Source organism: Perca fluviatilis, chromosome 22, assembly GCF_010015445.1.
Source record: "Perca fluviatilis chromosome 22, GENO_Pfluv_1.0, whole genome shotgun sequence".
NCBI classification, from domain to species: domain Eukaryota; kingdom Metazoa; phylum Chordata; class Actinopteri; order Perciformes; family Percidae; genus Perca; species Perca fluviatilis.
This window is the reverse complement of record NC_053133.1, coordinates 13,527,039-13,546,357: the sequence shown is the minus strand read 5'-3', so window position 1 is coordinate 13,546,357 and position 19,319 is coordinate 13,527,039. Positions and strand designations below refer to the sequence as shown.

General features: G+C 40.7%; 1 protein-coding gene across 1 annotated transcript in view; it reads left to right on the top strand.

Moving 5' to 3' along the window:
- The first annotated feature begins 725 nt into the window (after positions 1 to 725).
- Positions 726 to 19,319, top strand: part of LOC120552706 (myosin VIIA and Rab interacting protein) — a 107,008-nt gene continuing 88,414 nt past the window's right edge. Inside the window, exon 1 of the mRNA XM_039790930.1 lies at positions 726 to 924. Within this exon, the coding sequence (XP_039646864.1) occupies positions 815 to 924 (110 nt within the window). The 5' untranslated portion in view covers positions 726 to 814. The remainder of the gene's footprint in view (positions 925 to 19,319) is intronic.

Sequence of the window (19,319 nt, the reverse complement as noted above, 5' to 3'; positions counted from 1 at the left end):
GTGTGCTTATTTGACATCAACATTCTGCTTTACGATGAATCATGCACAAGGTTAGAGATTAATACAAATTGATTGATTGATTGATTGATTGATTGATTGATAACTCTTAATGACTTTGATAATGCCCTGCCTTATTTTTGGTATAGGGAGGGCAGTATTTGTTATCTTGGTTGATAACTCTTAATGACTTTGATAATGCCCTACCCTATTTTTGGTATAGGGAGGGCAGTATTTGTTATTTTGGTTAACATACTGTTGCGCATCACATTAGTAATGGCCTAAAACAGTTAAAAGAACAATTTTTCCATCCACTAAACTCTGGTTTTAATCGAATTTTCAGCTGCTCAAGAGATCATTCTGCAGTCAAGAAACAACTTTAGTGCCACAGTAGGCTATAAAGTTAAACATTGCAGCATTATTTGCATAGTGATATTTTGGTTTCTTTACAGTATGTTGGGTTTCTGTTCTAATAGGCTGTGAACTTTTGAGTTTTATGTTTCTGTTCATTACACCATAAGCTGTGCCAGAGTCCTATTGATGTTGTAATTCCTTAGCTAATAGAGATTGATTAAAGTCATAAATTACTGAATACCAAATGTACAAGAGTTCCTTAAGACACTTGGACAAGTCAAATGTCTGGCATATTAATGTTCAGCTTGAAACAAGTGAATTAATTCCTCAAAAACCCATTTTAAATGTCTCCGTCCCTCTGTTCTTCCTTCAGGGTTGTCTCAGCCTCGGCCCCCAGAGCAGCAGTGCCTCTCCTCGTCCTCCCCTCTTGGACCAGCAGCTCAGTGTGGCGAGGCCAGGAACGATGGGCCGGAAACTGGACCTGTCGGGCCTGACGGAAGACGAGGCGGAGCACGTCTTGAAAGTTGTCCAGCGTGACATGAAGCTGCGAAAGAAGGAGGAAGAGAGGCTGAGGTGAGATGGGATTCCCCTGCCAGCGCTTTTTAATTCTAGTATTTTTACACATTTAAGGCAACACATTCATGGTGATTTGAGACGTTCGCCTGTGAGAAAATATGACCAGATATAGTTGTGTCCAGCTGGCTCAGCTGACAAAGACACTTGCTATATATTGTAAATGTCAATGGTTAAAATCTATGTTCAAATCTCCCTTCTACATCCTCATATAGGCTACATTGCCCTTCCTACTTACGATAAATAATAACAGTGATTTTTATTTGTTCATTTATTTTTTTGTATTGACAAGACCAGAAAAGTTGTAAGGAATGGATTAAATTGTGTGTTTATCTGCTGTAATGTAAGCTGCCAATGTTAGCATCTGGCTAGCTTACTACCTACAGTATTAATCACGTTTTACTTCCAAAGAACAAACATCATTTTGTGGGTTTAGAGGTTAAGTTAGAATATATCCTGTTCAAAAGTGGAACGTTCACTCTGAAAGAGCCAAAATATTTGTTAATTTCAGAGTTTAAAACGGTTGAGGATGCTCACTTTTTGCCTGAGGCTTGTAGCTTTAGCGTCAGCCTATTAGCATCATGTATGTTGCCATCATGTGCATTTTCAAAAGCCTGTCACAGGATTCTCATTTTAAAAGGAATCAGCTGGAGATGGAGATTTCAGCCTTTTAGACAAATTTCAGAGTTTTTAGTTTTTAGCATTAGCTGACGTTAGCTAGCTACGGCTGATAAAATCTTCTAGCCACAATCGTCATTTCAGCAAAATGTAATTTATTTAAAAAAAAAAATACTACAAATTTCAAGTGGTAATCAAATTGTAAATGATGGTACAGTCAGGGTTCTGTAAGAAGGGAGATGCTTGTCTTGTAATTTCTGTCAGGTCTGTGGGAGTCAGTCGGTCCGGGCCTCAAGGCTCTGCTCCGGGTGTCACAGCTTCTTACTTAACATGCGACAAGTGCTGTTATGTTCCTCCTCCTCACCTCCTTGTCCTTCTCTCCTTCCCTCCCCTCCTTGTGACAGCCTGTAGTCAGAGGGGATTCGGTTCGGTTGTGACAGGCCTCCATGGGGGTTTGGCCATCAAATTTGGTCAGATCAGTGTGTCTGCTTTGTGTTGTTTCAGCAGGACTAGGGGGAAGTTTTAGTATTAAAACTCCAGTGTATCTAATGTCACAACAAAATCCAAAATATGTTTTATGCCATGTTTTAAGTGTGGTTGTACCCTATAATTACGCAAAAATGCTCTTTTGACTACCTACCAGGCCCCAGCATCAGCTATTTTGTTGTGGAGATTTGATGTCTTTCTTCAGATGTGAACGGTCATCCTCAGTGGTTTTGTGTTCTTGAGTGGATGCCACGAGTGATTAGGCTGCTTTACTCAGAACACTAAACATCTAAGCTGTACTCTGAGGAGCAAAGTTGCTCCACAAACCAGAAAGCAGCCGTTGGTCTGCGCTGCTTGAAACTCTACTTATTTTCCCAGAATCTGTTTCAAAGCTAAGATGTATTCCCAAATTACTGGGCTGTAAAATGTTCTCCCACCAAGCTGTCATGAATGATCAAAAAGAATGTATGCCTCTCAGGCTGTTGTTACTGCTGTTTACTGCAAAAAAAGATGAGCACATTAATGTTGATGTACTGTAGTAGCAGGCAGACATTGATAAGGCAACAGTTCTTCATAAAAGCAATCCGGCTCTGAGTTTGTAGCTTTAATGAGTTACTGCAACTTGTTAAATGTTTTAAAAGCAAAGTTTCCAAAGTACATATTAGATGCAAACTGACAGTCAAATTAGATTGTTTCAGCAGATTAAACTGTTGTTACACAATCACACCGTTGATATGATTTCATTCCTTCTTGTATCTGTTCAATTGTGTTTTTACTGTTAGATGTTGTGTGTTTCTTCAGGCAATGCCTCCTGAACACCTAATTGATGACTCGACTCCGTCAGCATCAGCGCTCGTCACATGTGTCGCACTCTTTTTGTAATTTATTCACAGTTATTATTATTCATATTATGTATAATATCTACTGCTGCATTAATTTGTAAAAAGCATTTTAATCTTGGAGATCGATATCCAGCCAGTTGTAATCACTGTGTGGTCTAATCTAATGAACGCATCATATTTCATAAGCCGACAATGTTTTGTGTATTAGATCTTTATCAACAAAGTCTTTAGCAACTATTGCTGGCAGAGTGCAGAGGAATAAAAATTGCAATACAACGAAAATCAGAAATGGAAATATATAAAAATAGATATTTCAAAGTTGCACTTAAATACAATACTTGGGTAAATAAGGTAAGAAAATAAGTCAATTAATCAATTGATACAAAATGAATTGGCAACAATTTTGAATTTTGATCGTTGATGAATTGTTCTGATCATAATTGTTCCTTTTTTGAGCAAAAATGCCAAGAATTTTATGGTTTCAGCTTCTGAAATGTGAATATTTGCTGGTTTTATTAGTCAGACAAAACAAACAATCTGAAGACCTTGCCTTGAACATTTTCACTATTTTCTGACATTTTACACGCCAAAGGAATTATTTGTGACTTGAGTTGCAGCCCTATTTTCCTTTACGGTTTACAGTATTCAGTAACACAACAACAAAACAATCTTTCTACTTTCTTATTCTTTATCAGAATATTTCTACAATCCAGAATCAATAGATTGTGTTTTTATAAATGAGTATTTCCTTGTTGAAGAGTAATGCATGCATGTTCCAACTCTGAGATACTTGAACATACAAGTACTGGTCACTACTACTAAATGCTGTTACTTCATTTCCTCTTAAGAACAAGGACATGTCCTTGGTCAGTCTGTGTTGTTGAACTATTGTCTTGAATGCTTGTGCGTTGGCTTTTGTGTAACCAATCAGGTTATAGAACGAGCGAGAAAACCAATTTGCCTTTCATATGAAATGTAAAATGTTTACAGTATATGAATAGGAATATGAAAGCATGTGTACAGCAGATGGTGGTTGAGTGTTTCAGCAGATAGCTCTCTCCCTGTGGGTTTTATCGCTTCCATGCATGGCTGACATTTGTTTTTCTTCCTTGAATGAAGTCAGCCCTGCAGAGTTGTAAATTACCCTGTTGATGGATTCATGGGATAGTTTATAAGCCTCAGCTGGCACTTTAAATGCTCCATTTTAATTTTCTTCCATGTTGAATAATAAGAAACGCGAAACACTTAAATGATATTACCTTCTGTCTCATAAATGCGGAACTGTAATAAATATGTAAATAAAGTAATGCACACAGCTATGAGCCAAGCTTTAGTTCACTTAAAGTTCCAATGTGGGCTAGTGTATGATGTCTCTGCAGTTTCATGCTTTTATCACTGTGTGAAAGACTTTTTATTATCATGTTGTATATTATTATTATGTATATTATATAAGAACATACATGTTTAAAGGCTTTAGTGTGGTGTTTACAAAATCTGATTTTCAAAGTTTAAATTCTAGGCAATAAAGAGACAGTACAGTACAATGCATCGAGAGTGGGCTTTTCTGTCTGAACATGGTATATCTGATGTGTCAGATATACAATAGACTATCATCAGTGGCCATTAATGATGAGATATCTAATGTTGCTAGGCTGCAGTATGAAGTGCTTAAAGGGTGTGTTCTTTTTATCTAAATTCTACCCCTGGGACTTGTTGTTTTATCATTTTATGCTGACAACACACAGCTCTACAGCACTTTCAAAAGTAGTCTGGCTAATGTAAATGTACGCCCAACTTCTATTTTTAGAGGAATTGATAAAGCTGATGCCTTTATTGTTGGCCCTACTGCAAAAGCATTAAAAAAACATTGCAGCAGCGTATACTTTCAAAAGGAACAATAAGAACATTGATTTTTTTCTGCTCTTTTCTCACATATTAAAGGCCCTCCACACCCTTGATGTACCTACACTTGGTTTTCACTTACGTACCGTAGGTTGTCTGATTAGACCTCTTCTCAGGACTCCATTGTTTACATTGTGCTTGATTGACATCTGCCTGACTCTCCTGTTAGGTTTCTCTCACCTGTTGGGAGGGACTACTACACATTTACCATTTTATAGTCCTTTTTTCATAGTAGGAAAAGCACAGGTGTAATAAATAAATTGAACGGTCACACTGTTAGGAGGTACTGAGGCACTTGAATAGAACAGAACCATTGTTAATGTTAGTAGTAACACCTCTAACTTCAATTACCTCAGATACCGTAAATCCTGTCACTTTACCATGTTACGTTTTTGACCACCACAGCACTATGGAGAGATGTTCTAAAGAGTGGGTTCTTGTTTTGTCGGTGCGTGTTGACAGTTGGTGGCGGTCATGTGCCAAGAAATGTACCAATGCGCCAACAAGGGCAAGGGAGAAGAAGACTGCAAGCAAGCAAGCATGGGGTAAACAAAGTCGATTTGTAGGTGTCAACCATCTGCACTGTAAATGTTTTATGAGGAAGGAAATGCATTTGATATGTTTATTAGGCCTCAAACAACCACAATTTTTCGGTGAGAACATTACTGAATTTTGTCCATTCACACTTGAAGCATCTCATTTCTGCTTCCCCAGTGTCTAGTGGATGTCCTAGGAGCTCGGGTTAAAATGAAGGGAAACTAACGGTGCTGTCTTTGCCGCTAAACCTGCAATACTTTTTAAACCTTTGAGTTAATTAGCTTCTACAGACCGAAGTGTACAGACCGGGCTTCTTCAGTTGTCTTTTGTTGTATTCTTCTATTTGTTTTTATGTTTTCTGCCAATGGTTTTAACTGTGAGCCACGGCATAACTTTTTTGCAATAGTACAACGAAAATAAAGCTCTAGTAACTTATATGCACCCTGGTTTGCTAAAGAGCGATTCTGCCAATTAGAGAGGGTGAGCAGCTCAACCTCTGGCCTCTGCCGTCTCAGTGGTCATACAGTTGGAGAAGCTCATTATGGAGCAGCAGGAGACTCGGGGGAGCACAGACGTGGGCCCACTTAAGAAACAGTGCAAGCACTCCCAAGGGAGTCAGACTGGAAAATGATTATAGATAGAAATCCACCACTGCCTCTGTGTGAGTGGTGAGAAGATGGCTGGAGCTCCAGCTATTGGAGACTCTTACGGATAATTTGCTCTCAGTGTTAGGAAGGATCCACTTTACACATGTGTCTGGCAGGTTGTTTTATGGATAGGCCAATTACTGTAACTCTAACGCCTACTTCAAAACTCATTTCAATTGCAGCTATGACAAGTCCATCCTTCCTGTACAATGCTACATGGATAAGTCTCGATTATTTGTGAAGTTGTGGGCTGATTCACTCCAGTCGTTCTCTCTCCATCGTAATCTTTCGCTCTTTCTTTGTGCTTAGTAATTCCTGGCTCAAGAATGCAGCCCTTTATCAGAGGGTGATATTTTTGCATCAGCAGTTTTAGTCAGTAAAAAGTGACTGTTTTTGTAATTAAATTGTGATGTTGTGTTCAGACAAGTGAGGCTGAGCAGTAACCATCTTCTTATCTTATTAATGTTCGACTTTGTAGCTTTAATCATACTATCTGTAAGACTGACTTGTTGTACATAGTATTTGAATTTGTCCACGTCTCTTGCAGGCAAAGGCTGTAGCTTCTTTTTTTTTTTTTCTTTATGTCAGCTGTTGTTTGTTTTAGCTCCAGTGAATGCGACAGGCAGGCAGGTACAGGGAGCAGGAGTCACACTGGGAGGTTAGATCTTTTTGAGAGAAGGTGGCAGAGGATGTCACTCTGTCAGGGCAGGAACTGACCTCTATTTCCTCCTATATTTATTCTCTTGGCTCTCTGTCTAGAGATGACACATATACTGACACACACTCAGCTGTCCATAAAAAAAGAGGACAACTTAAAAACTGGCTTTTATCTTGGCTCAAAAATAATGTTATAACTTTTATTTTGGAGCCAAGATAAAAGCCAGTCTGATTCTGTTTGTCCCGTATAGCTCGGTATACGTAGCGATCGATAAATTGGTGTAATTGGATTTCAGAGCACAAGTAGTCAGAGGTTGTTACTCCTGGTTGCAGGACAGTCCCTTTGGGCTGCAGTGCCATCTCCTCTATTAAAGCAGCGCTTAATAGGGACAGATCCTCTGGCGTCATGTCCTTCACAGTGTCGGGTTGAATAGTCTTTGTATTAGCTTGTTTATTGTTTGATGATGTGGTTCTTTAATGAACCAGGTTTCCCAGACTCGTGAACTGTTGACCTGAACTTTAGAAATCCTGAAATCGTGTAACTAGTCCAGCGCAGCTTTGTGGGTGGTTGAATAGCTCCATTGTGTTAAACAGACTTTCTTCTCAAAGGTGTTTATTCTGTGCCATAATCCAGTGTTGGGTCCTATGTTAACATGTGACGTTCTTTCACATGAAACAGCCCAAAGCTGCGGGGATGTAAATATGTAAACCCACACACACACACACACACTCACTCACTCACTCACTCACTCACTCACTCACTCACTCACTCACTCACTCACTCACTCACAGACAATTTAACAATTAAACCGCTTTATGTGACTTATCGCTACACCGCCCTACATCTTTAGCATTAATTGTATGTAGCAGCCAAAGAAGAGTTAATTTCAGTCTGCCTGTTGTTGTGTTCTCTTGGCTGCGGTTATGTTTTGGTGGGGATTAGCTGTGTTACGTTATTGGTGTGGGTTGTTTGTCTGAGTCATGTTGATGTGGATTGTTTTTGATGTGGACATGCTGCGTGTGTCTCTGTGTGTTTACGTGCTGATCTAGTGTGTGTATGTGTTTGTGCACAGCGAGCAGGAAGGACAAATCCGTTGGACCTTTATTTTCTGTAGCCACATTGACAAGTGTATTAACAGTAGAATTTTGTGATTCATCACATTTCACAGTCTGCCAGTGTAACATAATGACTGATACATTGCCCATTTATGCTCACAGTGATGACCTTATAATATTTACAACTGCCAGGCTTAAAGTGCTCATATTATGCTTTTTGGCATTATTCCTTTATTGTGTTGTATATCTTTTTGTGCACGTTATAGGTTTACAAAGTGAAAAAGCCGTCTAGTTAGCCTGGTCTGGAATAGTTAACATTAGTTATTTAGTAAGATGTTAACTTTGGCCGTGCAAATTTAGCGATTATATGAGGAGGTGACTTTTACGTGAAAGGCAGCAATCAAAATGAACAAAAGCAGTTTCGTCAGAATCCCATTTAATTCAAATCCGACAAGAGTATAATGCGGAAAGAAGGGAAAAAAATCAAATGCGATCTGATTTGCTTATTGAAGATTGACCTCACCATTTGATTACCATTTAGAAAGATGGACTACGCAGCGGAGTTGGTTTTCAAATTATGGACTTAGACTTTTGAGTTTACATGCAAAAGATTGACCACGCCACCTGATTGGTTTTCAAATGACTGAACTCGTGATGTGATTTGCCTAGGGCGTGCAGACTAGCGGCTGTCAGGTAGCTTTGTACCACAAGCTACCTGGGTGCCCCATGTTTTGGCCTGACTTTTATGCAGTAGACCTTTTAATAACGTCACCCACTCCTATGAGACAGGGCTGAATGTTCTGGTGGGCAGGAAGATGAGCAGATTTATAAAGATCAAAGTGCAAATATCCTGCAATAGGAAATATTTATTTTAAGTGGTTATCATTCAAAGTATTGAAATGACTGACATGTCAAAGGATGAAATAAGCAACCCCCCTCCTCTGCTCCCTTTGCTGTTTTGCAAGGAGGCTTTGAAAGCATACAGAAGCAGAGCGAGTATCTGATCATCTTGGTTGTGCTTTAATTTGCTTTCATGTGTTCAGGGCTGTTGAGGTGATCTGTACAGCTGCCATAGACTCTGTGATTTGTAATTAGTCTTTAATATGGCCCTTAGTAGATGATATTCAATATAATTAAACTTAATTAGCAGACAAAAATATAGCCCTCCTGACCACAGCAATTATACATGGCCCATGCTTATGCGTACTGTGTTCAATCTCTCTCTGTCACACACACACACACACACACACACACACACACACACACACACACACACACACACACAACACACAACACACACACACACACACACACAACACACACACAACACACACACACACACACACACACACACACACATACACACACACACACACGCACACACACACAGAAGTATATTTATCAGAGGTGCAGCAGCTCTTTGTGTTAACATAATTTACAGAAAGAATCGTACATCTTATCCGTACATTTTGAATGGTCAAATATATTTTTATGTATGATATATAAGTTTCCCTTTTAAAACGTTAGTAATACTGTATACAAAAACACTCCAGGCCTCGAGAGTGATTCAATATTTATGTAATTACTCCAGCTTTGTTTGTGGATGCTATTGCAAATTTAATTTCCACTTTATAGCGAGCACAATCCAAGAATTCAAGACACACTTGAACATAAACCAGTTAATAAATATATGTATGTATTTATGTGTGTGTGTGTGTGTGTGTGTATATGCGTGTGTCAAATCTATCTAATTTACAGTAGATACTGTAGCACTTTTGTTGTTTGTTTGCATTCTTGAGCAAGAGCCCATACAGCTGCACCAGGCATGCCGCTCTGCATGTTCATGTGGAAGATTGGTCAAGCAACACTGGTGCACTTGAGCATTGATAGAAGTTTTGGCACATGAAATCCCTAATACCCTAATAAAGGAAAGTGTGCATCTCTGAGGACATCAGTATGTGTGTGCTGCCTGTGCATTTGCAGACTCCTGAGCAAAGTGTCCTAAACAGACGGTAGTTTATGGCGTCTGATGGAGGAAGATTGTGATTTCCCCCGAGTGTGACAAATCAGCAGCTGCGCAGCGCCGCTGTCCTCTGGAGCTGCTGAGCACACCGGATCGGCTGATGAGATAGTGAAAATAATCCACCTCGGCTACTTGTGGCACAGTCGCTTTCATACTTCATACACCGCTTTAGTGTTTCCAGCTGACTGAGTAGATGGGTTTCTCCTCAATAACCGTGTGTGTGTGTGTGTGTGTGTGTGTGTGTGTGTGTGTGTGTGTTGTGTTTTTTTTTTTTTGTGTGTGTGTGTGTGTGTGTGTGTGTGTGTGTGTGTGTGTGTGTGTGTGTGTGTGTGTGTGTGTGTGTGTGTGTGTGTGTGTGTGTGTGTGTGTTGCATGTTAGCTTTTGCTAACCAAGGGTCAAATGGAGGTGAACGGACCAGTGCTCGGCCTGGTCTTCCTCCAGATAAACGTGTTTTACACCTAGATAGGAGTAATCTGCAAAAAGACTAAGACACTCAGACAGAGAAATCGCCTGAGCTGTTACTTTGATATTTGTTCAGGTTTGCAGTGATTACTTCTGCTGTGGGCCAAATGTCAAGGGCTCTTTTGACTCAGAGGAAAATAGTTGGTTGCAACACGAGGATGGTGTTATCTCACTCCCTGTCTCCTGATTCTTTCTAGTTTTCGACCTCTCCATTTTGTTATTTTCTATTTCTTCCTCTCTGTTTTCCATTCGGTGGTCCTATCCTCCTAAATCCCCTGTCTGTTTCTTTCTTCCTACCTCTGCAGAGCGTCATTAGCAGTAACCATGTTGTGTTGAGATGGAGGGCAGTGTTGGATGAGCTGCCTTCTGTCCAGAGGGAGTGAGTGAGTGATGCTTGGCCCGACAGCATGGAGACTTTTCTTTTAAATGTTCGCCACGCTTTTCTCACATTTGTCCGGCTCTGCATTACACCCAGGCCAAGAGACAAAAGACTCATTTACCTCCCAAAAAGCCAAGTCACCCATGGGCCTTATCTCCTGTGTGACATTGAAGCGTTTGAACTTCCGCCAGCAGTGTTAATTACGAGAGCTTGTGCTGTTTGCAGGGGTGTTAGGCAGCGAGGCAAGGTTCAAGTGCTCGGACACAGTCGGTTACCCACAGCTTCAGAGAGGGTCGGTCTTTGTGGGAGTTCAAAATGAGAGCAAGTGAAGGATCCTCTGTGGTAATACAGTGTATCTGAGAGGCGAGGAGGGAGACAGACAGTACACTCTGTACAAGGTGCCGTTTGGCTCATTACCGAAAATAAATCCTCCTCTTCCTTTTGTACAACTGCTGCACCGTGGTGTTAAACCCTCTGTTCTGTCTCTTGTTCCAGTCGGCTTTCTTCCTCGGTTTTTTCTGCTATCCCCCCCAAGCATTTCAATATGCTGTGTGACACTGAATGGTAATGCTGAAGAGGGGGATATGGATGACTTTACATATAGCTGCATCATGTGTTTTTAGATTCATGATCAGCAAATCGCTGTTAGCTGAAAAAGTTTCATATATTCCTCTCACCTTCTCATTACATTTCTTTCAGTTTTACTAAGGCATCTCAATGTTAGCAACATTTGAATATAATAAAAACATTATAATGGTAATTAAATACTTAATCAAAGTGAGGCAATAAGCAAAAAAATAAAAATCTGCGTATGACTATTTTAAAAACCAGGATTTTTGAACGATTACCCAAACAGAAAGAAATATGCCAAACACTCAGTGCCTACAGCTTCTGAAATTTGAGCATTTGCTGCTTTTGAAATAATGTGTCAGTTTGCCAGCTCTACAGGATTCATTTGTAAATGTATTTATTTAATCTCTAGCTGCCACTTTGTGAATGTTAATAGGTTATCCAAAGAAAGAAACTATTTGACATTTTCAAACAAAAGTTCAAAAGTTTTATTTATTTTTTTCATTTATTTATTACAGGGACAGTGCATATTAATAAACATTTCTGTCAATATGCCAGAGTTAGCCAGAAGGCTATCTTTCATCTGCAGTCCCCAAATTAGCTTTACATTAAGTGTGCTGCAGATTTTAAAATATCAAGAGGCATTGTCCTTACCAAGGGCTTACTAGCTTCCCTCGGTTTGTGGACCAATTAGCTAGAAAATGCTTAATTCCCCGTGAAGGCTCACGAACAAAGCAACGCATCAGCTGAGGTTGGCAGCAGAGAGGTAGTCCGTTTACATCACATCATCGATGACGAAGCAGCGTTGGTAATACGTCACACATAATTAAATTAGTGATGATCTTTCCCTACAGCCCTGTGCTTCGTCTACCCAATTAGATGGGAGATCTCCCTTTGCTCTGGCATCTTTGACCCCAAACCTCAGGAGCTCTAATTTATGAGATGGATCTAATCAGATAAACCTCCATACGTGTATTAAAAAACAGAGTGACTCACTTGGAGCTGACGGCGAGGTTAGCTGGTTAGCAGGGATTGAGGGTGGGAAAGGGGAGTGTTTTGCCTCATGTTAAAGACCTCTCTGGTTTATTTTGGACGGCCATGCATTATTAATTTCCCCTGTGTGTGTGTGTGTGTGTGTGTGTGTGTGTGTGTGTGTGTGTGTCTGTGTGTGTGTGTGTCTGTGTGTGTGTGTGTCTGTGTGTCTGTGTGTGTGTCTGTGTGTTCCCCTCTGCTGGATCGTGTGTGTGATCTTACGGTCTTTCTTTGAGGAAATGGGCATAGCCTGATCAATATCTCCCTCAGGACTGTTCCTGTATTCCATCAGTCAACACTACACAGTGGATGACACACTTTGAGACTGTGTTCAATTTCTGTCTCCTATCTGTGTGTCTCTTTCTGTGTTTGACCTGACTATTTCTACCTGTTTACTCAGTATCTCTCATGCTCCTCTCATAAAATAGAGTGTGTGTATATATAATAAAGTGTATCATCTGTTTGTTTCAGTCAATATTGCCATGGCAGCACTGCATGTGTGTGTATAGTATATGTATGCTGTACCTTCTGTTTTGGCAGGTGGAGGTTATGACCTCACATAGCTGATATGCTCAGCTGGCTTTGCTCTCTTTTAAAGCCCAATACTAATGAGCTCCATAAAGCACTCCCAATTAAAGCAAAGCCACTTGATTTTCTGCTCTTTTTCTCACACTCGTAAGGATTATGGACTGTACTTAAAACACATCTTAAAACGCTTTTATGACTTCTTGCTTTTATGTACAGTTACAGATTCAGATCCTGCCCACTTTTAATGCTAGTGTTGCTTCGTTTTCATGGTTTCTTTACTAAAACTGTAATTTTATGCATCTTGTGATTCCCGTTTTATTATTCCTCTCTTCTTTTGCTTGTGCTTATTTTTAGCTTCTCGTGTGTTTTACTATTCTTGTTTGATATGCCGTCCTGTAAAGCACTTCATAAAAACTGATTTTACATAAGTGCATTAAAGACACATTTCATGAAAAACTCACTTTTTCAGTGCTTGAAGTATCGCAGAGTATCTCCACCCACGGCTTCAATTAGGCCCTTTGTTAGGATTGTAGTGGCCTGAGGGTAGAAGCTCCTCCTGAGCCTCTCAGCAGCGCCTAATGCCAGGATCAGATTACAGGATCAGCCCGATTTTGACCCAACAGACACGTCGCAGACAGACGGTCAGAGTCGTGCCCAATTATGAGGGTCGGGACCGACGAAAGGGTGTCTTTACCTCTTGTAGTGTGACATAATCAACGATCAGCGATCTAACGCCTGGGAGGCTTCACGACCACGACGCAGAAAGTCTAGCATGTCCGAATTTTTTGTCTTTTTCCACCTAGTGTGACATATTCTAAGACCTGTTCCTTGACTTTGACCAATAGGACGAGAGAGTGCTCTCTGGCGCACATTTGTAAACATGGCGAAAAAGGCGCTACTGCTGCTGTCCGGTGGAGCAACGACACAGAGGAAAGATACACACAGTGCCCATATAGGTTTTTTTTCACAGCAGGGATCTCTTCGCTTCCCAGCATTGCACGCTAGTGGGCTTGCCACTAGCAGTTATCAGTTTCTCTTCACTGACCACTGACAAGCAAAGAAAACAACTTCTTACAACCCCGGTGGCTGAACCTGATTGGACGAACGCTTCACGGGGGGCTGTCTGCTCCAGGATTTCAAAACGGAACGGAAGTCTGATCCTGGTATAAGTCAGACTGACCGTTGGTGTTGTGGACACCAAGGTAAAGCTGTCCACCCTCTCCACCAAACCACCTTGGTAAAAGTGCGCCATATTTTTATCGCAAGCATATCAGAGCAGACTGGGCTTTTCAGGAAGGGGGCTTAAAAAAATAGGTCCTGAAACGGAGCTTTTCAGACAGAGGGTGAAACAGGTATATTCAGACAGACAGCATGAGAAAAATGCCTTTTGAACATTAAAGCACGTAAACATGTTCTAGTAATAACCCAAAATATAAGTATGATGCTGAAAATAAGCATGATGTGTCCTTGTTCCTGAGATGTAGCTGCTGACATTGGTGAGAATGGTAATTATTAGTTTAAATCATTTATATACATTGACTACAAAATAATCTTCATTTTAAGTAAGGATCTTTAGAGTAAGTGTAATAGAAACCATTTCATTGCATCAGCCCCTTTTAATCATTCCTGCCAACTGAAGAGCTGGCTGTCTCTCTTCTCCAACTGATGTTTGATATCTTGACAGAATTCTGTGTGTGTGTGTGTGTGTGTGTGTGTGTGTGTGTGTGTGTGTGTGTGTGTGTGTGTGTGTGTGTGTGTGTGTGTGTGTGTGTGTGTGTGTGTGTGTGTGTGTGTGTGTGTGTGTGTGTGTGTGTGTGTGTGTGTGTGTGTGTGTGTGTGTGTGTGTTATCTCCACTTTTCTTGGAGCCCAGCTGAAACAGTCCCTGTGAAAACTAAACAACTCTCCCTACACTTCTCATGACCTTCGACCACAATCGGACTAAATACAGAGAAGGACATACCAGATCATTGCTACCTCCAGTTTATCCAAATTAAAGATGCCTAAAGTAAAGTGTTGTTGTTAGAAACTTCACTAACCACCATCTTGCCCTTTAATCAAAGTAAAAATACCTTAAATGTTAAGTTATCTTATCTCAAATATACAGAAATCTAGATGTCATCATCCTCAAAGAATCCTGTCAATCATCCTCGGAACATTCAGTGACATTCAGTATTGAACGTCATTGAATGCTCCAAGTATGATTTTTAAACCAGAACGCCATACACCTAACAACACATGGGCCAGACATGCATGAAGACTTTTTCCATGACTTGTAATCAAAACAACCCAATAATGACAGTATAAAGTCGTCCAAAGAATGTACATCACCACCATTAAACTTTCCTGTGGCCTGAGGTGAGAGGAGCAGGCGCCCGGCCTTTATGGCATAATGTGATAGGTTAAGACACCTGTGAGTCAATATCTGTATTATTAATACTAAATCATGCATACGACATGCCAGAGATGTATTGACTGATTGGTGATTTAAACCTTATAAAATCTGTTCAAAGTTATGCTTTAAACCATCATTCCGATAAATGTCTGTTTGTTTGAATAGCTGTAATCTTTATGCACACGCTCACCCACTTAAATTAAATCAAACTCTAAAGGCTCACTCACTCTCTATTGTTTCATCATTTGGTGGTACCACTCTGCCACCCATGGTCGTTTTTCAAGTAGCATGTGTTTCCCAGGGGAACCATCGCTGGTTGAGTGACTGGTTTCTAGAGATTATGAGTCACAGCTGGTGCTGCGGTTTGGTTCGCCCTCCTCTGTTGAATGACTGCAGCAGCCGTGTGTTCTGATAAAACTGTTGCTTTGGTAGTAAACCAGCAAGCTGAACATTCAATACAGATCCTCCTTTCTCAAATGTTTGCCGATGGTGGATTGTTGGAATTTAGTTTATTGCCCATTTCTAAGCCCTTCAACCTTTGGCCCAGATTACTTCCTGTGAAGTTAACAAAACACCTTATCGGATCTAGCACTTACTAAAGGGGTCAATCAGATTAATTGCAATTGGGAGGAAAGTATTTAGATCATGTAACTACATACAGCATTTCATTTCTAAAGGAAATGTCAACCAGAGCCCCCAGCAGTTGGTTTCAGTTGAACATTCTGTTGCTAGTAGCAACTAGGGTTGGGCATCGTTTGGATTTTAACGATTCTGATTCCAATTCTGATTCTTCCTTTCGATTCCGGTTCTTATCGATTCTCGTTTCCGATTCTTTGAGGGGTGGAGTTGAAATGGGTCACGTGCTTATTTCACAAATAAGAGGAAAGTTTTATTTTGATTCAAAGGTGGTTTGCAGTTTTACAGCTTTTTCAGCGTAAAATAAAGCCACACTAGAGTGACGCTTACTGTGCTCCAAGGCTGCAACAAAACAAGCGCCTGGTCGCTACGGAAACCAAAACTTGCGCATGTTAAATTGGGAAGGGATGATTGGATTTGAATCCAAAACGATTCCAATAAAGAAACGATTCAAACGATTGGAATCGTAATTTTTGAAACGATTCCGATTAGGAATCTGTTCTCGATGCCCAACCCTAGTAGCAACCACTACTGGTATAGTTCCATAGCAGTTTACCTGACATTGTTACATCCACCGTATTGTAAAAAATAGGCAGGAGGGCTGAGCGATACGGAGAAAATCAGATATCACAATATTTTTGACCAAATACCTCAATGTTGATATTGCGACGATATTGTAGGGTTGATAATTGGTGCTTTAATAAAATATTTTCACAATTAGATTTGAGTAGGGCTGTCAGCATTAATGCGTTAATCACGATGCGATTAAGGGCCGAGTATATCGCGTGCCGCCATTTTATTAATTTATTTTACACTTCACTCGGCTTCACGTTGTGCCTAACAGGCTACTATTTTGACCCTTTGCCGCACCTTTACTTATCATCAAGTTGCCATACTTCCTCGAAACACATCCTACTGCTGCAGGCTGCAGGCATGATGGAGAAAAACAGCAGCAACACAATTCTGAATGGCGCTTTTTATTTTCCCAAACTCCCAGACGGCTCGTAGACAAGTCGAAAGCCATATGCACATTGTGTAAAGCCGAATTAAAATATCACTGAAGCACGTCAAGCTTGAGCTACCACCTACGAGCTAAGCATAGTACAGTTAACGTGACTCAGGTTGATGCTAGCGGGCTTAGGCAAAGCACTGTTTTGGAGAGTGCTACTCGCCGACCTGTTGATGGAACCAAATCCAAAAAAATTACTACAGCTCTTGCGAAATGGGTGGCAACTAACTGCAGACCTGTCAGCATCGTAGAAGACTCGGGTCTTAAAGAAGTACTACGGTTGGCATGTTCTGACCCGTCTTATACATTGCCGTCGAGGGGGACAGCTGCAGCCCCACGCACACACAGCCTGTACTCCACGGAGAAAGCAGCCCAACTGGAACTGCTGCAAAGTGCAAACGCTGTCTCATTAACCGGTGATCACTGGACGTCAGTGAGTAATCAAAATTATTTAGAAGTTACTGCACACTATATTGACTTTGGTAAGGATAGGGATTTTTAGTTAGGTACTTGGAGGAATTGTGCAATAATAATGACAGATTCACAATTTTTTTTCTTTTGTTTACAGTAAATAAATAATAAACAAATACAAATCTTTAAGTCAAGTTTGTAAAGTAACTTTCCTTGCATTCATTTGATTCCCAATTAAGATACACTGGTACGAATTGCTTTCTATTGTTAATATGTACTTAAAAACTGTTCTGAAATGCAATAATATAATTTTAATCATGTGATAAAACATGTGATTAATCGCAATTAACTATAGAAATTCAGCGATTAATCGCAATTTAAATTAAGCAACTGCTAGTATATATGGATGTTAACAATGCATGCTTGACAATTATAAAAAAAACAACACATTGGCTTAGCAAATGTTTTATGAGAAAGGAAATGCATTCAATGTTGTTAGACCTCAAGGATACGTGTGGGGTGACCGCCTCTAGCTCAGATCGTGCGCCCCATGTAGGTTCAGTCCTGGGCAGCGGCGCACGTTCGAATCCGAGCCCCGGCCCTTTGCTGCATGTCATCCCCTCTCTTTCTCCCCCATTTCCTGTCACTCTTCAGCTGTTCTAATAAAGGAAATAGCCTTTTAAAATAAATCTTTAAAAACATGATACACGCGATGAATTGTTTCTTCTGGATATAAGGGACAATATAACTTAATTTAATGTGACATTAGACACTAAAAGTCAGGATATCTTAACCTCTGCAGGAGTGATTTTTAACGATTTTCTTTTTAAATTTGTCTGCCTTTTATAGGGGCGTGTGTACATGCCTTTTGGGGGGGGGGGGGGGGGGGGGAAGAGAGAGAGAGAGAGAGAGAGAGAGAGAGAGAGAGAGAGAGAGAGAGAGAGAGAGAGAGAGAGAGAGATGTTTTTCATCCGTCCTTGATGAGACACAGGAGATGCAGATGCTGAGAGCTCTGCCCCATTAGCTGAGGCTGCTGCTGGTTTATTACAGCAGCTGCAGTGTGTCTGCTATAGGTGTGTGTGTCTTTTATATTCTGTTCAGTATCAAAATGAAGATGTATAGTGCAGCACTAATCTCTGGCTGTATGATTAAGTGCACACACCGAAGGCCTTCTTTTAAAGCACACTGCATTAGATGTAGCTGCTGCCGTTGTATCATACATCTCGACATATTGCTGGTGATTGATCATTTCTAGAGGAGTCGCACTTCCTGCAGTATAATTGATTGAGAGTGTACAGTATTTCAGGGATGCAACTTTTCATTGGCCTGAATGGCAGAAACCCTGCTGAAAGACAAAGCGTCTGCTATCTTCCACTGCTGTCATAATCCATCCCAATGTGTCTGATCCTCTCAAACAGCTTTTTTCAGAGGCAGTGAGCTGCAGCCATGTGGTGAAATACCACCACAACAGCAAGCAGTTGTCCAGAGCTGAAACAAAGTCCTATGATTCAAGCCATTCCATTCAGAGGAAGATGACCAGCAGAGGAGCTGCGGAGCAGTGGAGCGCTGTGTCAAAGCCAGCTGATTAGAAACTCAGGCCTAACACAGACTGTAGCTGGGCTTCTTTTGTGATGACTTAGAATTAAGGATGTTTTTTTTTCTTCTCTTTCCTTCTGATTCTCTATAAGCAACTTTCTCTCTCTTTTTCTCTTTCTCCCTCTTTCCATTTTTCTCTTTGATGATGGTGGTTTTGGCAGGCCTGCTAATACCTTCCCCTGCCATATATTCCATTTTAACAGGCTCAGTACCCTTTATGGAAGCCAGTCCAATATCCATGCTCTTTTCTCTGTAGCTCATCCCTGCCCTAATAATTTTCAGCCATCGTAAACCATTTCTGGGGCGCTACTGTATATCATAGCATAGGTGGATGAAGCCTGGGGCACACTGCTCATACTGGTACACATTAGTTCAGCGCCGGGTCCCCGCCAGCTCCACATCTGCAATTACAGTTGTGGTCAAGTGAAGGAAAGCAGTGGTGTAGTTGGGGACATCTGGAGACATGTGGAATACATATCCAGACTTCTCTTTGTCATTTAGGGAAACCCAACATACATCTTTAATTGCAATTAAATATGTAGCCAGCCTGGGTTACATCCTGCTCTCTATGTTTAGCGGGATTAACCACTTTTTCAGCTAAAGTGGGGAA